The sequence below is a fragment of the Diceros bicornis genome, chromosome 10, assembly GCF_020826845.1.
Source record: "Diceros bicornis minor isolate mBicDic1 chromosome 10, mDicBic1.mat.cur, whole genome shotgun sequence".
Classification (NCBI taxonomy): Eukaryota; Metazoa; Chordata; class Mammalia; order Perissodactyla; family Rhinocerotidae; genus Diceros; species Diceros bicornis.
Genome location: NC_080749.1, coordinates 51266814 through 51284917, shown reverse-complemented (window position 1 = coordinate 51284917; position 18104 = coordinate 51266814). Strand labels below are relative to the sequence as shown.

Below are 18104 nucleotides of genomic sequence, written 5' to 3'. Positions count from 1 at the left end.
TTTTTGCTTTTCTATTCTTGGAACATAAATGGCTTCTGTCCTCGAGGTTGCCTCATGGCCCTGAATGGCTGCTGGAACTCCCACCCTCATGTCCACATTCCAGGCAGCAAGAAGGAAGAAAGGATGAAGGACAAAAAAAAGTGCCCTGTCTGTTCTATTTTTAAGGAATTTTTCTAGAAGTCCCACTTAACAATTGCTACTAAATCTCATTGGTTATAATTTAGTCACACCTAGCTGAAAAGAAAGCTTGGAAATATAGTCTTTTAGCTGAGCATATTGCCATTCTGAACAAAATCTGGGTCCTGCTACTAATGCTGAAGAGACGGAGGAATCTTGGGGGTAATTTTTCCTGCCTTTTTTGTTTTTTATTCAACTTTGAGAGTTATCCTCAACTTTGTCTTCTATGCCTTCTATTGAGTTTTTAATTTTAGCTATCAAAGTTTTTTTTTGGTGAGGAAGATTGGCCCTGAGCTAACATCCGTTGCCAATTCTCCTCTTTTTGCTGAGGAAGATTGACTCTGAGCTAACATCTGTGCCCATCTTCCTCCATTTTGTATATGGGACGCCTGCCACAGCATGGCTTGATGAGCTGTGCATTGGTCCACGCCCAGGATTTGGACCTGCAAACCCTGGGTCACTGCAGCGGAGCACACAAACTTAACCAGTGTACCACCAGGCCAGCCCCGCTATCAAAGTGTTAATTTCTGAGTTTTACTTGTAATCTTATTGTTCCTTTTGCATGAGATCTTATTCTTGGTTCATGGATACAATATTTTTCTCTCTCCAAGTTACTTTGTTTTTTTTAATTTATTTTTTATTTATTTTATTTTTTTCCCCCAAAGCCCCAGTAGATAGTTGTCTGTCATAGCTGCACATCCTTCTAGTTGCTGTATGTGGGATGCGGCCTCAGCATGGCCGGAGAAGCGGTGCGTAGGTGCGCGCCCGGGATCCGAACCAGGGCCGCCAGCAGCGAAGTGCGAGCATTTAACCACTAAGCCATGGGGCCGGCCCTCCAAGTCACTTTGGAAAGGGACAGACCTTGTTTTGATTGCTAACTCTACCACTTACTAGCTGTGTGACCTTGAGCTGAGGCTTTCAATTTTTAAAAATGAAAATTAACTTTGTGTTATTTAACTCTATACTATTCCTATTATAAAAACTCTGTATGAACATTACAATAAACTTAGGAAAAAACAGCAAAATAAAACTTTTAAGAAATCATTCAAAACAATCACTTTTAACAGTTTGGTGTTTTCATTAGCTTTTCATGTTGATTAATGCATCTCCTAACCATATTACAGGCTTTTAAAAGTAATAGCCCATAAAATAGAAGAGTACTTGAGAATGCTAGGCATATAGTAGACTCCGAGTTACAAATATATTGGAAATTTAATGTTGCATGTAATAACTTTTGTCTTGAATTGGTTTCTACTTATAGTAACAGAATACACTAATATAGCTAAATATCCAGGCTGTTGTGTTCAAGGGTACCTATTTTTATGATGGCTAATTCAGGTTGGGTCATGGAGTATATGATGATATGAACACATTTTTATTTTTTGTTTTAAAAATTAATGACCTATTTTAAAAATTTTTGTTAAAATCACTTTGTTTCATCCAACCTCCCTCAATTATTTTAGACAGCATCTCTAGTATATTCCTGACTGAATCTTAAGCATGATGTAGCCAGGTTCAATCCAGATTCAATGATGGTTCCCTTCCATTAGTCTTCATCATCTCTCTTTTTTTTTCTTTTTCTCTGGACTAGGAATTGCTATATATTTTCTTGTATTTGTGTAAAATGAAAGTCTGAGGGCAGGCGTCATAGCATAGTGGTTAAATTCAGTGTGCTCCACTTCAGTAGCCTGGGTTCGTGGGTTTGGATCCCGGGCGCAGACCTACACCACTCCTCAGCCATGTTGTGGTGATGACCCACATATAAAATAGAGGAAGACTGGCACAGATGTTAACTCAGGGCCAATCTTCCTCAAGCAGAAAAAAAAAAAAAGAAGATTGGCGACAGATATTAGCTCAGGGCGAATCTTCCTCAGCCAAAAAAAAAGAGTCTGGACAAGAAACTAGTTTCACAGTTATTGAGTCTGGTGGGGGGAATCAGGAATAGGCAGATAGATAGTGGATGAGGTAGGAAGGACACTTTACACTGTGTGTCTTTTAAATATTTTTAGTTTGTGTACCATGTGACTATATTGAATATTCAAACATTAAATGAAAATTATGTATGTTTAGTGTATTTTTTCTGATAATAGAATCATTTTTAATTACATATTTTTAAAGAAATGAGATATTTGAAAAGAAATAGCAAAAAGCATTAAGAGATAGAAGTCACCTGTCATCTCATACCCCAGAGATAACTACTGTTAACATTTGGTACATTTCTTCCAGTTATATAAACATTATAAACTTTTAGTTATATATATTTGCAAAACTGAAATATGCAATGTAGCGTTTTAGATTCTGCTTTTTTCCCCACTTATTGATATTATTTGTATTTTCCCATGTCGTTGAGAGTATAATTTATTTAACCATTTCTCCATTATTGAATTATTTAGAGATTGTTTTCAGTTTCTTGCTATTTTAAATAACTTTGAGATGAAGTACATGGTGTATAAAACTTAATGCACATCTCTGATTATCTCTGTGGGATAAATTTCCAAGAGAGAATTAACAACTATTTGACAGCTTCTTGTTAAATATTCATATCTTGAAAGATATTTTTCTTTGTGATAATATACAATTTTTTCCCCCAAGGAACATATGAATGATAAAAATATCATCAAAGCTGTAGAACAGCAGCAGAAAGAGGAGGAAGATGAAAAGATTAGAAAATTTATCAAAGCAAAAAAGCGTCTTGCACAAATAGGGAAAGAAAAAGAAGCTGAAACACACAGGTAAGCTTTTAAAATAATTTATGTAATCAAGTACTATCTGAATGTATTTATTGTAGATCAGAAGTGATATGCGAGTAGTCTTTAGGAATAAAGGTCTTATTATTGTATATATGACTAGGGCATTTGGTGACATCATGATTTCGGTTTGGGGCATGTAAGTTGGGGTTCTCTTGGAATACCGAGGACATCTATCTGGTAGATGGTTGGAAATACTGGAAATCTCTGCTGTAGGAGTGGGGTATGAGCTGGAGATGGCTTTGTGAGCTATTGATGTATAAGTGGTAGCTGGAACTGTGGATACAGGTGAGCTCACCTATGGTGAGTAGGTAAGAAATGAAGCTGGCATAGTCTCTAGGGAAGTCCATATTTAAGGGTCAAATGGAGAAAGAAGATAATGTGAAGACCAAAGAATGGTTCCCAGAGATTGGAGGAAAACCAGAGAAACAGCAAAGGAGGAGAGTTTCAGTAAGAGGAGAGCAGTCATCAGCGTTAGATCAATAGAGGGATTAAATGAGATTTTTAAAAATGAAACGTCTGTCAGATTTAGAGGTTATTGCTTACCTTAGTGAGCAGTGTGGAATGAGGTGAGAGAGGAGAGTAGGAGGCCAGTTGCAGTACATCATGTTTCTGTCTAGATCTGTCTAGATTGTGTTTCTGTCTGTTTCTGTGCACAATCCTCTGACGGCTTTACATCACACTTCGAGTCTTTACTATGGCCCATAAGGCTCTACACCCATCCAGATTCCCAGCTGACGCCACGCTCATCTCTCAGACCTCACGTCTGCTGTTCTCCCTCCATTCCCTCTTGGTCCCTCCCACTGGACTTCTCCTGTCCCTTCTCTGGGGAATGCTCATGTACCTTAACTCTTTCAGATCATTACTTAAATATTGCCTTCTCATGGAGGCCTTCCCTGACTACCTTATTTAAAATTACCACCCCAACCACCACATTGCTTTTCTCTTTAACTGCTTTCTTTTTCCTCATTGTATGATATAGCACAATTTTCATTATTTATTTTGTTTACTGTCCCCTGTACCCCAGCTATAATGAAAGCTCCATGACGGCAGAGATTTTTACTGTTTCTGTTTACTGTTATGCCCCCAGCACCTGGAATAGTGCCTGGCACATAGTAGGCAATCAATAAAAGTGTTTAAAATACTGTTTTTGACAGCCTAGATGAAATGTCACCTTTTCCGTGAAGCCATCCTATTGTTCTCATTTGCTCATATCACTTTCTAGCTTTCTCATGGCATTTATCACCCTTTGCCTTGTGTAGTTATTCACATAGATGTCTTTTCTCCACTTTAGATTGTAATTTCCTCGGGGCATGCACTGTGTCCTTTCTCATCATTTCTCCCATGTTGCTTTGCAAATTCACTCAATAAATTAGTGAATTTGTCACATCCTAAATTTAAAAGTCCTTTTTGCCCAGTTTCCTAAATGAAAATGCCCCATTCCTTGAACAATCTGTAGTTAATTGTTGATGATGTGCCAGGCACCGTGCTTGGCCCTGAACTAGAGAGAGGACTTATCCTGTCTCTGACTCAGGAATCTCACAGTGTAAAGGGAGAGTAATTTATCTTCATATAAACAGATGAAGTCAATAAAGTACTATGAATAAATTGCAGGCAGTATAGTAAGAGAATAGATTTATTTAGGATTTTGATAACATTACTAGATATTTTTGAGGTTTTATTTAAAGAAAGGCCTTTGATTTATTTTATGACCTAAGCCTCCAATGTTAGAGTAAGCAGAGTAGTCTAATAAAGTATTTTAAAGTATTTTTCATGGTGGATAATTATAACACTTTATTTCCTATACATACACATGCTCACACACACACACACACACACACACACACACACACACACAAGATCATATTACATGCATTACTCCCTTTGGATTTTTAGAATATACCTTATTCTAAAAATAAAGTATTAAATAATTTCCACTTAAAACAATCACTATATATAAGGAGCAGTAGGGCTCGTTTTAGACTTTTGAAAGATTATAAAATATCTGATTCTTTAATTAAATTACATTGGCTCCATAACAAATCTATTCACGAAGATTTGACAAGTAATGGTTATTTTGTTATAGGCTAATGGAGGAACGGAGAGAAAGAATAAATAACTTCCTGAGTGAACTAATGAAAGAGAAACTTGACAATGAAGATTTGATTATTGCTAGAGATATTGCAGAAGCTGAGGCTGAATGGGAAAAAAGAGAAAGGGAAAAATATGAAAAAAACAAATCAGAATTAAAAGCAATTGCAGAATATAGAGCCATTGTGGTAAGCAATTCAGTTTTGACAAATAAAGTAAAAAAAAACAAATTTAAGCCCCTTCCACTCTCTCTCTCAGACAAAAAACTAGCACAGATTTGAAAAACAATGTATTAATTATCTTCCTATATTCTTTTGTTGGGGTTACTACTTATATTATTATCTGTATTGTTGATTTTTTTTTTATTGAGGTAAAATTGGTTTATAACATTATATAAATTTCAGGTGTGCATCATTATATTTCAGTTTCTGTGTAGATTACATAATGTTACTGCCCAAAGACTAATTACCATCCATCACCATATACGTGTGCCTAATCACCCTTTTGCCCTTCTCCCTCCCCCCTTCCCCTCTGGTAATTACCAATCCAATCTCTGTCTCAATGTATTTGTTTGTTGTTGTTTTTTACCTTGTATTTATGAGTGAGATCATAAGGTATTTGACTTTCTCCCTCTGCCTTATTTTGCTTAGCATAATACCCTCCCTCAAGGTCCATCCATGTTGTTGCAAATGGCAAGATTTCATCTTTTTTATGGCTGAGTAGTATTGCGTTGTGTATATGTACCACATCTTCTTTTTTTTTTTTGTGAGGAAGACTCGCTCTGAGCTAACAGCTGTTGCCAATCTTCCTCTTTTTTTGCTTGAGAAAGATTAACCCTGAGCTAACATCTGTGCCAATCTTCCTCTATTTTTTGTATGTGGGTTGCCACCACAGCATGGCTTGATGAGTGGTATAGGTCTGCACCTGGGATCTGAACCCGCGGACCCGGGCTGCCGAAGTGGAGAGTGCTGGAGTCAACCACTACGCCACAGGGCCAGACCCAATACCCCATTTCTTTATCCAGCCATCCCTTGATGGACACATAGGTTGCTTCCAAATCTTGGCTATTGTGAACATGGGAGTGCATATATCTTTATGCATTCATGTTCTCATGTTCTTTGGATAAATACCCAGCAGTAGAATAGCTGGATTGTATGGTAGTTCTATTCTTAATTTTTTGAGGAATCTCTATACTGTTTTCCATAGTGGCTGGACCAGTTTGCCCTCCTACCAGTAATGTGTGAGAGTTCCCTTTTCTCCACATCCTCTCCAACACTTATTGTTTCTTGTCTTGTTAATTATAACCATTCTGATGGGTGTGAGGTGATATCTCATTGTAATTTTGATTTGCATTTCCCTAATAATTAGGGATGTTGAACATCTTTTCATGTGCCTGTTGACCATCTGTATATCTTCTTTGGAGAAATGTCTGTTCAGATCTTTTGCCCATTTTTTAATTGGGTTGTTAGTTTTGTTGTTGTTGAGATGTATGAGTTGTTTATATATTTTGGATATTAACCCCTTATCAGATATATGGTTTGCAAATATCTTTGCAAATATCTAGGTTGTCTTTTCTTTTTGTCAATGGTTTCCTTTTTTTTTTTTCTTTTCCCTCCTCAAAGCCCCGGTACATAGTTGTATATCCTAGTTGTAAGTTGTTCTAGTTCTTCTATGTGAGCCACTGCCACAAAGTGGCAATTGACAGATGAGTGGTGTGGTTCCACGAACCTGGGCCGCCAAAGCGGTGAGCGCCAAACTTTAACCACTAGGCCGTCGTGGCTGGCTGAAGTTGATGGTTTCCTTTGCTGTGCAGAAGCTTTGTAGTTTAATGTAGTCCCACTGGTTTATTTTTTTATATTGTTTCCCTTGCCTGGTCAGACACGGTACTTGAAAATATGCTGCTAAGACTGATGTACAAGAGCATACTGCCTCTGTTTTCTTCTAGAAGTTTTATGGCTTCAGGTCTTACATTCAAGTCTTTAATCTCTTTGGAGTTAATTTTTGTGTATGGTGTAAGTTAATGGTCTACTTTCATTTTTTTGCATGTGGCTGTCCAGTTTCCCCAACACCATTTATTGAAGAGACTTTCCTTTCTCCATTGTATGTTCTTGGCTCCCTTGTCGAAAATTAGCTGTCCATAGACATGTGGGTTTATTTTTGGGCTCTTGATTCTGTTCCATCGATCTGTATGTCTGTTTTTGTGCCAGTACCATGCTGTTTTGATTACTATAGCTTTGTAGTATATTTTGAAATCAGAGAATCTGATACCTCCAGCTTTGTTCTTTTTTCTCAGGATTGCTTTGGCTATTTGGAATCTTTTGTCGTTCCAAATAAATTTTAGCGTTCTTTGTTCTATTTCTGTGAAAAATGTCATTGGAACATGGATAGGGATTGCATCGAATCTGTAGATTGCTTTTGGAAGTATGGACAATTGAACTATGTTAATTCTTCCAATCCAAGAGCATGGAATATCTTTCCATTTCTTTGTGTCTTCTTCAATTTCTTTCAGTAATGTCCTATAGTTTTCAGTGTAAAAGTCTTTCACCTCTTTGGTTAAATTTATTCCTAGGTATTTTATTCTTTTTATTGCAATTCTGAATGGGATTGTATTCTTAATTTCTCTTTCTGTTACTTCCTTGTCAGTGTATAGAAATGCAACTGATTTTTTTATGTTCATTTTGTATCCTACAATTTTACTGTATTCTTTTATTATTTCTAATAGTTTTTCGGTGTATTCTTTAGGGTTTTCTATATATAAAATCATGTCATCCTCAAATAGTGACAGTTTCACTTCTTCCTTTCCAATTTGGATCCCTTTTATTTCTTTTTCTTGCCTGATTGCTCTGGCTAGGACTTCCAATACTATGTTAAATAGGAGTGGTGAAAGGGGGCATCCTTATCTGGTTCCTGTTCTTAGAGGGATAGCTTTCAGTTTTTCTCTGTTAAGTCTGATATTGGCTGTGAGTTTGTCATATATAGCCTTTGTTATATTGAGGCACTTTCCTTCAATACCCATTTTATTCAGAGTTTTTATCTTAAATGGATGCTATATCTTGTCAAATGCTTTCTCTACATCTATTGAGATGATCATGTGATTTTTATTCTTCATTCTGTTAATGTGGTGTATCATGTTGATTGATTTGTGGATGTTGAACCATTCCTACATCCCTGGAATAAATCCCACTTTATCATGGTGGATGATCTTTTTAATGTATTGTTGTATTTGATTTGCTAGTATTTTGTTGAGGATTTTTGCATTGATGTTCATCAGTGATATTGGCCTATAATTTTCCTTTTGTGTTTTCCTTGTCTGGTTTTGGTACCAGGGTAATGTTGGCCTCGTAGAATGAGTAGGAAGCTTCCCCTCCTCTTCAGCTTTTTGGAAGAGTTTGAGAAGGCTGGGTATTAAATCTTTTTTGAATGTTTGGTAGAATTCACCAGAGAAGCCATCTCGTTCTGGACTTTTATTTTTTGGGAGGTTTTTGATTACTGTTTCAATCTTCTTACTGGTGTTTAGTCTATTCAGATTCTCTATTTATTCTTGGTTCAGTTTTGGAATTTTGTATGATTCTAAGAATTTATCCATTTCTTCTAGATTATCCAATTTGTTGGTGTATAGCTTTTCATAGTATTCTCTTATAATCTTTTGTATTTCTGAGATGTCTGTTGTAATTTTCCTCTTTCATTTCTGCTTTTATTTATTTGAGCCTTCTCTCTTCTTTCCTTAATGAGTCTAGCTAAAGGTTTGTCAATTTTGTTTATCTTCTCAAAGAACTAGTTTTTCATTTCGTTGATTTTTTTCTATTTTTTTTTTAGTCACTATTTCGTTTATTTCTTCTCTGATTTTTATTATTTCCTTCCTTCTACTGATTTGGGACTTTGTTTGTTCTTCTTTTTCCAGTTCCTTTAGGTGCACTGTTAGATTGTTTATGTGAGATTTTTCTTGTTTGTTGAGGTAGGCCTGTATTGCTGTAAACTTCCCTCTTAGAACCACTTTTGCGATAGCCCATACATTTTGGCACGTCGTATTTTCATTTTCATTTGTCTTCAGGTATTTTTTGATTTCTCCTTTGGTTTCTTCATTGACTCAATCGTTGTTCAGTAGCATTTGTTTGATATACACATATTTGTGGCTTTCCCAATTTTCTTCCTGTAGTTGATTTCTAGTTTCATACCATTGTGGTCAGAAAAGATTGCTTGGTATTATTTCAGTCTTCTTAAATTTATTGAGACTTGTCTTGTGTCCTAATATGTGATCTATCCTGGAGAATGTTCCATGTACATTGGAAAAGAATGTGTGTGCTCGGGTTTTTAGATGGAATGTTCTGTATATATCTACTAAATCCACCTGGTCTAATGTGTCATTTAAGGCCAATGTCTCCTTGTTGATCTTCTGTGTGGATGATCTATCTGTTTGTGTAAGTGCAGTGTTAAAGTCCCCTACTATTATTGTGTTACTGTCTATTTCTCCTTTTGTGTCTGTTAATAATTGCTTTATATATTTAGGTGCTCTTATGTAGGGTGCGTAGATATTTACAAGTGTTATATCCTCCTGTTGGATTGTTCCCTTTATCATTATGTAGTGAGCTTCTTTGTCTCTTGTTACAGTTTTTGTTTTACAGTCTATTTTGTCTGATACAAGTATTGCTACCTATATTCTTGAAATCAGCCCATGTTTACTTTCTAACAGAAGATGACATGACAATTAATTACAAATAATGTATTTATAGATGCAAAGTGATCTCTTCTGTTTCAGAACCATCTGAAATGCAAAAATTGTTATTCATTTATTATACTTCTCGTTTTAATGTTTTTAATACAAACCAAGTAAAAATTACCCTATTGCATTTCTGTATTTCTTAATCTTTCAGAATTTATCTCCTACATGACTGGCTGTCATAACATTTAAATTGGATAGTTCATAAACATTGCAGCAATTAATTTTTTCCCTACAAATATTTCCCTACCTTGAGAAGCTCTTCTTTTTCTGTTCCTATATTTTCTTTTTTAAACCAATATCACTCTACTTAAGTTTTCATTGTGTGTTTCCTGATATTCAGGAAATAGAACAAAACCAAAGCAATCTGGCCATGTGTGAATGAGCCCAGGTGCATACAATTTTCTGCCCTTGCATTACTCCTGGCTGACTTTCTGCTTGGAGCTCTCTAACTCCATGCCTCATTGGCACTGGCAACCAGAGGACTGGTTGCTAAAAATGGTTTTAATTTTTTCCTTTGCCTTTTAACATCTAGATGAAAAATAAAGAGGAAGAAAAAAGACAAAGAAAAATAGAGGCTAAAGAACAATTACTGGCTATCATGAAAGCAGATCAGATTTTCTTGGAGCATGAAAAGGAGAAAAAACGCAAAGCTGATAAAGAACACCGAGAAGTTCAAGAGGCCCATATTCAGCAAATGGTAGTTATTCCTAAGTGTTTATACTTAGTTTAGCAATAAATATGTAATATAGAGTTCATGCTATTTTTCTGTTTCCCAAGCAGTTTCCTTTGTCGAGTAAGATCAGATGGTCATTATGGTTATGACACAAAAAAATATATTAAAAATGCAAAGTTAGTTTCTGTTTTTATCTTTTTTGAATTTCCCATACTATGCTTACATTTTTTGCATATTTATCCTTCTTTTGTGTCTATTGTGCTTTAGTTAATATTAAAGAAAATATAAATGCATAGGGCAGGCCATGTTGCTTATCTTATTTGTTTTACTTTTTCCCCTTTTTATAACTATAACCCAGAGATTATGTTGATTGGGATCGCATAGGTTTCCTATTTGAGGTGAATTGGTGTATCAGAGATTTTAGAACACATATGGAGGACCTGGCATCCAATCATTTGTAACTAAAAACTCTTTTCCAAAATGGCTGTACCATTTTTCATTTGTATCAGAAGTGTATACAAGGGCAAGTTGCTCCACATTGTCATCAACACTTGGTATTATCATCCTTTAGTTCTAGTGTAGTGATGTCTCATGGTGCTATTTTGAATTTCCCTAAAGACTAAAGATGTTGAACATCTTTCCATGTCCTTTTTTCTTTCTTTTTTTTAGGTTAGGAAGATTGTCCTTGAGCTAACATCTGTGCAGTCTTCCTCTATTTTTTGTATGTGGGATACCGCCACAGCATGGCTTGGTGAGCAGTATGTAGGTCCATGCCTGGGATCCGAACCCGGGAACCCCAGGCCACTGAAGCAGAGAGAGTGAATGTAACCACTGTGCCATTAGGCCAGCCCCTCCATGTCCTTTTATACCATTTGTGTGCCTTCTTTTGTGAAGTCTATTCACATCATTTGCCAATTATTCAATTGGGTTTGTTTTCTTATTGAGTTTTAATTTATTTTTTTAATGTGGTAAAATATACATAACATAAAATTTATCATTTTAACCATTTTTAAGTGTATAGTTTGGGGGCATTAAGTACGTTCTCATTGATGTACAACTATCACCACTATCCATCTCCATAATTTTTTCATCATCCTACACTGAAACTCTGTACCCATTAAACAGTGACTCTCCCTTCTCCCATCCAAGACCCCCTGGTAACCACTGTTCTACTGTCTGTCTCTATGAATTTGAATATTCATTCCTTATTAAAGCTGAATAATATTCCATTGTATGTGTATACCACATTTTGTTTATCCATCAGTGGACATTTTTGTTGTTTCCATCTTTTAGCCATTGTGAATAATGCTTCTGTGGACACTGGTATACAAATATCTATTCAAGTCCCTACTTTCAGTTCTTTTGTTTATATACCCAGAAGTGGAAATGCTGGATCATATGGTAATTCTATGTTTAATATTTTTGAGAACTACCATACCGTTTTCTACAGCAGCTGCACCATTTAACATTCCCATCAGCAATGTTCAAGGGTTCCAATTTCTCCAAATTCTTAACACACGTTTTCTGGGTTTGTTGTTGGTTTTGTTGTTGTTTATAATAGCCATCGTAATGGATTTGAAGTGGTATCTTGTTGTGGTTTCCATTTGCATTTCCCTAATGATTAGTGATGTTTGAGCATCCTTTCCTGTGCTTATTGGCCATTTCTATTCCACTTGAAGACTTCCTTTAGCATGTTTTATAGCACAGGTGGACTAGCAGTAAATTCTTTACATTTATGTCTTTCTAGAAATGTCTTTATCTTGCCTTCATTTAATTGGATATAAAAGTATTGGATATTTTTTTTCAGCCCTTTGAATATGTTATTCCAGTGTCTCCTGGCTTTCATTGTTTGTGATTAGAAATCCATTATTAATCATATTGTTGGTCTCTTATATGTGATGTGTCATTTTTGTCTTGCTGGTTTCAATATTTTCTCTTTATTTTTGGCTTTCCACAGATTGACTGTGATGTGTTTTCCTTGTGTTTGTCCTATTTGGAGGTTGTAGTGCTTTTGGATGTGCAAGTTAATATCACCAAATGTGGGAAGTTTTTGGCCATTATTTCTTCAAATATTTTTTCTGCCTCTTTCTTTATCCTCTTTTCTTCAGGGACCCAATTTACACTCACATAGAGACATCTGATATTATGCCACAGATCTCTGATGCTCTATTTTTCATCAATCCTTTTCTCTGTCTTCTTCAGATAGGACAATTTCTATTGATCTACCTTTAAATTCAATGATTCTGATATTGAACTCATCTAGTGAATTATTCCTTTCTACTACTGATTTCTCAACTCTATGATTTTCATTTGGTTCTTTTTTATAGTTTCTGTTTCTCTGTTTAGAGTCCCTATTCACTTCATTCTGAGCACATTTCCTTTGATTCGTTGGGTATATTCATAATAGCTGCTTTAAAATCTAACTGCTATATGCAGTTCCACTCAAAGTTAGTTTCTGTTGAATTTACTTTTTTTCCTGAGAACAATGTAACACTTTCCTGTTGTTTTGCAGGTCTGGTAATTTTTGGTTGAAAACTTGACATTGTATAGAATATGTTGTAGATTCTGTTTTGTTCTGAGAGTTGCTGCTTTTTGTTTTATTAGGGAATTGCTTTCCCTGGACTCAAGCTATGAAATCTGTCTTCACCACAATAGGAAGCCTCTGATGTCTCTGCTCATTTTTGTTTTATTTTTTTAAAGCCTGGCTCCCTAGGGTTCCTCACTGTATTGACATTGTTTGACAGTCAACCAATAATGTGGGCAGAGTTTATGTTCAGACACCTTAAGCTAGTAATGCTTTTACCCCTGCTGCACAAGCTGTGTGTGGGTAGAGGATGGTATTCCCCTGCTGCACAAGCTGTGTGTGGGTAGAGGATGGTATTCCAAAAAACAGCAAATTCACAATTTCCTCCAGGCTTTTAATTTTTGCTAGGCTCCCTGGGGTCTCATTTATCAATTAGTCAGGGATGTCTGTAGAGTTTATTATCTCAGCCCTTCTATAGATGTCTCATTTCCAGAATCTCCCCCTTAAATTTCTAGCTGCTTTGCCACTCAACCCATATAGAATCCACCATCATTGTCCAATAAATCTGCAAGTTTTCACCATCCGATCTGGAGGGATTGCAATGCCCTCCAGATAAGAATGCCATAAGCTTGTAGTTCTTACCTGATTTAGTAGTATTTTTTTCGTGAAAAAATACTTCTCAAGTAGTTGCCTGCACATGTTCACTGACTAGGGCTCTGAAATGGTTGATTTTAATAACTTTTAATAATAAACTTATTTTCTATGGAGGAGAATTGGCCAACCTCCTCATGCGGCCACTACCAGAAGTAGGATCTACCATATTATTTTGAAGCAAATCTCAGATATGATATCATTTTATTGCTATAATTTTCAGTATGTATCTCAGAAACTCAGGAACTGTTTAGAAATTAACATAATCACAATCCATTATCATACATTCAGTGTTTAAATTTCCCCCAAATTGTCTCATGAATATTTTTTAAAGTTTGTTGTTTGGGCCAGCCCTGGTGGCCTAGTGGTTAAGTTCAGCACACTCCGCTTCAGCTGCCGTGGTTCGGTTCCTGGGTGCACACCTACACCACTCTGTTAGCAGCCATACTGTGCTGGTGGCCCACATACTAAAAAACAGAGGAAGAGTGGCACGGATAATAGCTCAGGGTGAGTCTTCTCAACAACAATAACAACAAAAAGTTTGTTGTTTGAATCAGGATCAAATAAGGTCTTTCAAATCTCTTTTAATCTATAATTCCTCCTCCACCCCCATCCTTTCTTTTTGTCTTAAATTCTTCCTCCTTGTCTTTATTGTATTTGTCTTCCAATTTATTTGTTGAAGAAACTGAGTCTCTTGTCTTTTAGGATTATTTCAGTCTGAATTTTGCTGGCTGGATCCCTGCACTGTAGTTTAATATATTCCCTGCATTTCATGTAAAATCTAGTTTAGGTCAGTTTCAGGTTCAATTTTTTGACAAAAATTCCTCATAGGTGGTATTGTGTACTTCCATGAAAAGGCACATAATGACTGTTGCCTCACTTTCTGGGATATGAACAGCTTTTGATGATCACTGTCTAGATCTCTTAATTCAGGAGGTGGCAAAATGTTGATATTCTCTCTCCTTCTGATTCATTTGCTGAAGTCTTCAAAGAACTTTTCATAATCAGCAATTTGGTTTCCCTGAGGTACGATTTTTAAAGAAAGGACAGGATAAATGATTCTTTCCCTTTATTTACACTTTTCAAAATAATTAGCTCTCTAGCATCCTCCAAAGTACTTGTTACTTTACCCCCATCTATTATAATTTTTAGGATTTTAAGCCAATATTTTAAAAGTTTCTTTACGAATTTGTATTTATGCTTAATGCATATCAAATTTGAGGCACCAATCATATGATCCATTATGGTACTCCTTTCCTTCCAGTGTTACTTCCTTTCTGTACAGTCATGTGTCACTTAGTGATGGGGATATATTCTGAAAAATGCATTGTTAGGTGATTTTGTCGTTGTATGAACATCATAAGAGTGTACTTACACAAGCCTAGATGGTATAGCCTACTACACACCTAGGCTATATGGTACTTATCTTATGAGACCAGTGTCGTATATGCATTCCGTTGTTGACCGAAATGTTGTTATGCGGCGCATGACTGTACTTCAAATGTTTCTTTTTCTTCCCTCAGTATCTTTTTATAAGCTGCTACCAAACCAACATATCCCAATTGCTCGTTAAGATCCCAAATTATACCATTTTACCTTTGATGAGATAGTTTTTAGCCCTTTCTGACTTTTTTTCCAATCTTATTGAATGTCAGTTCCTATTTTTAAAAAACTCCTGGTATTCTCTCACCAATTGAACAAATAGCATGTAAACCTTAATTTTGAGTTGGAGCACTCAGTAATAAAAATGTATTTCATATTCATATGGTTGCTCTATTTCCTCATAAATTTCAATTTGTGGTAGATACCAGATTTCCACTACTATTATACAGAAGTGTTGGTTACTGATTTTGAAAAATATTTTCATGAATATTAAACATATTCATAAGTAGACAAAATCACTGCTGAGAAGATGAAATGAACAGTTGTCAACCAAAACTTCATAGAAATCTTTAAAAAGCCATTAAAATTACCTCATATAATATAAACAGTTAAAAGAACAATGTTTTTGTAAATATAATCAGTTAAAAAAGTTTTTAATGTTGGTAAAATTGGCTTTTGGTAGATTGCTTGAGTATTTATTCCAACTTCAAATCCTGGGGAAACAGAGAATGTAATTGTTGTTTAACTTAGTTCACATATTCATTGCGGATTTAATCTATGTGGCTGGGTCACATGGTATATTGGGCTGATTTACGGCAGTGGGTTTGAGTGAGTTCCTTCAGAATAATGCATGAGTGGGGATAGTGATTGGTATGTCTTCTACGCCTGCCAAAGTACACATCCTATAAATAGTAGAAATGGGATTCTAAACTTGGTTATTTGATTTTTATCTAAATTTCATGCTTTTAACTATTTTACTGTATTGTTTGTTTGAAGATGTATCATCATAATAGGCTATTAAGGTCAGTCTCATTGAACCACTACTTTGAGCACAACACTATTGTGAGAAGTGTAGGAGTTTCTGAAATAAATTATAGTATGTATTTGTTAAGCCAGAACTTGTCAGATATCAGTAAGTTAGAAAATTATATCTACAACTTCGAATGCTATGTATATTTAGAAAACTGATCTTGTTTACCAATATGAAGTTGTATTTTCTTTCTTTCCCAAATAGGCCAAAAATAAGTTTAATGCAAAGCAAGCAAAACAAGCAGAATTAGAGTATTGCAGACTTACTGAAGCTCTTGTGGCTGAAAAGGAGAAAGAATTTCAGGATTATGCCAGAGAAGTAATTGAACTTGAGTCTGAATCAACAAATAAATATATATATCCTCTTGTAAAAGCTGCACAGGAAGGACCTGGAGGTGGCCGTGGACCAGTTTTTGTGGACAGAGGTGGATTAAGACCCAGCTATCAGGCAAATGATATCACTGGAGTCCAGCTCCCTTTCTATAACTCTCAGGGATCAAAATATAATAATTTTCAAAAGTCTAAGGGAAGGCTAGGTTTTACATGGTAGAAAATTTTATTTTTAAGATTGAGAAGACTAAGCTGTAGCTAATATTATGCTAAGTCGTACAAACATGAGCTATGAATGTAAGTCAATTATATGCTTATAATTTGTTAATAAAGCTGCTCTTCATCTGAGTACAATTATGTCTGATTTGATTCTTCACCACCCAAGGGTAATTAATTCATATTCCTTTTTTTATTTTGATACAATATATATACAACATAAAATGTATAATTTTAGCCATTTAAAAATATATTCAGTGGCATTAAGTATATCCATAATATTGTGCAACCATTACCATTATCTAGTTCCAGAACTTTTTCATTGCTCCAAATGGAAACTTTGTACCTATTAAGCACTCTCCATGCCCTCCATAGCTCCTGGCAAATACTAATCTGCTTTGTTTCTATGTTTTTGCCAATTTTGGATATTTCATATAAATAGAATCGTACTGTGGCCTTTTGTGCCTGGCCTGTTTCATTTAGCATATTTTCAAGGTTCATCTATTTTGTACCATCATCGGTACTTCATTCCTTTTTATAGGTGAATAATATTCTATAGGAAGTATTTCTTTTCAGCAGAAATTTAGGTACTTATTTGCTTTATCTTTCAATACTTAAATTTTAGTTTCAAATAACACTACCAATATTATTACTAACAATATGATTACTGAATGCAGTTTATGAATTCTTTGTGGTTTATTTTGTAGTGTATCTCACTAGACATACAAATTACCATGTTTTAAAATCAACTGAAATAATTTTACCTGTTATTATGCAACCAACTTGATACATAGGTTCAGTGGCTTTTTTATGAATTGCATTCCTCTGATCCTTTAATTAAAAAAAATTTTATTGTGGTAGAAAACAGAGAACACAAATTTTACCATCTTCACCATTTCTAAGTGTACAGTTCAGTAGTGTTTAGTATATTCATATTGTTGTGCAACCAATCTCTAGAACTTTGTCATCTTGCAAAACTGACACTCTATGCCCATTAAAGAACTCTCAACTTCCCCCTCCCCTCAACTCCCGGACCCACTATTCTACTTTGTTTTCATTCATTTGACTACTCTAGATACCTCATTAAGTAGAATCATATAGAATCATGTCTTTCTTTGACTGGCTTATTTCACTTAGCATAAAATCCTCAAGGTTCATCTAATATTGAACCATGTGTCAAAATTTCCTTTTTAAGGCTGAATAATATTACATTATAGGTATAGATCACATTTTCTTTATCCCTTCCTTCATCAGTGGACACCTGGGTTACTTCGTCTTGGCTACTGTGAATAATGCTGCTATCAACATGGGTGAGCAAATATCTCTTTGAGATACTGCTTTCAGTTCTTTTGGAGATATAGTCAGAATTATTGCTGGATCCTATGACAATTTAAAAATTTTTGAGGAACCATCATACTGTCTTCCATATGAGCTACACCATTTTACATTCCTACCAACAGTACACAAAGGTGCACATCCTCACCAACACTTATTTCGATAGCAGCTATCTTAATGGGTATGAGGTGGTGTCTCATTGTGGTTTTGACTTAACTTGCATTCCCC

General features: G+C 35.4%; 1 protein-coding gene across 1 annotated transcript in view; it reads left to right on the top strand.

Annotated features, from left to right (window-relative positions):
* CFAP210 (cilia and flagella associated protein 210) overlaps nt 1-16719 on the top strand; it is a 46974-nt gene extending 30255 nt beyond the window's left edge. Inside the window, exons 7-10 of the mRNA XM_058548592.1 lie at nt 2770-2909; nt 5011-5203; nt 10268-10432; nt 16201-16719. Coding sequence (XP_058404575.1) covers nt 2770-2909; nt 5011-5203; nt 10268-10432; nt 16201-16545 — 843 coding nt within the window. The 3' untranslated portion in view covers nt 16546-16719. The remainder of the gene's footprint in view (nt 1-2769; nt 2910-5010; nt 5204-10267; nt 10433-16200) is intronic.
* The last annotated feature ends 1385 nt before the right edge of the window (nt 16720-18104 follow it).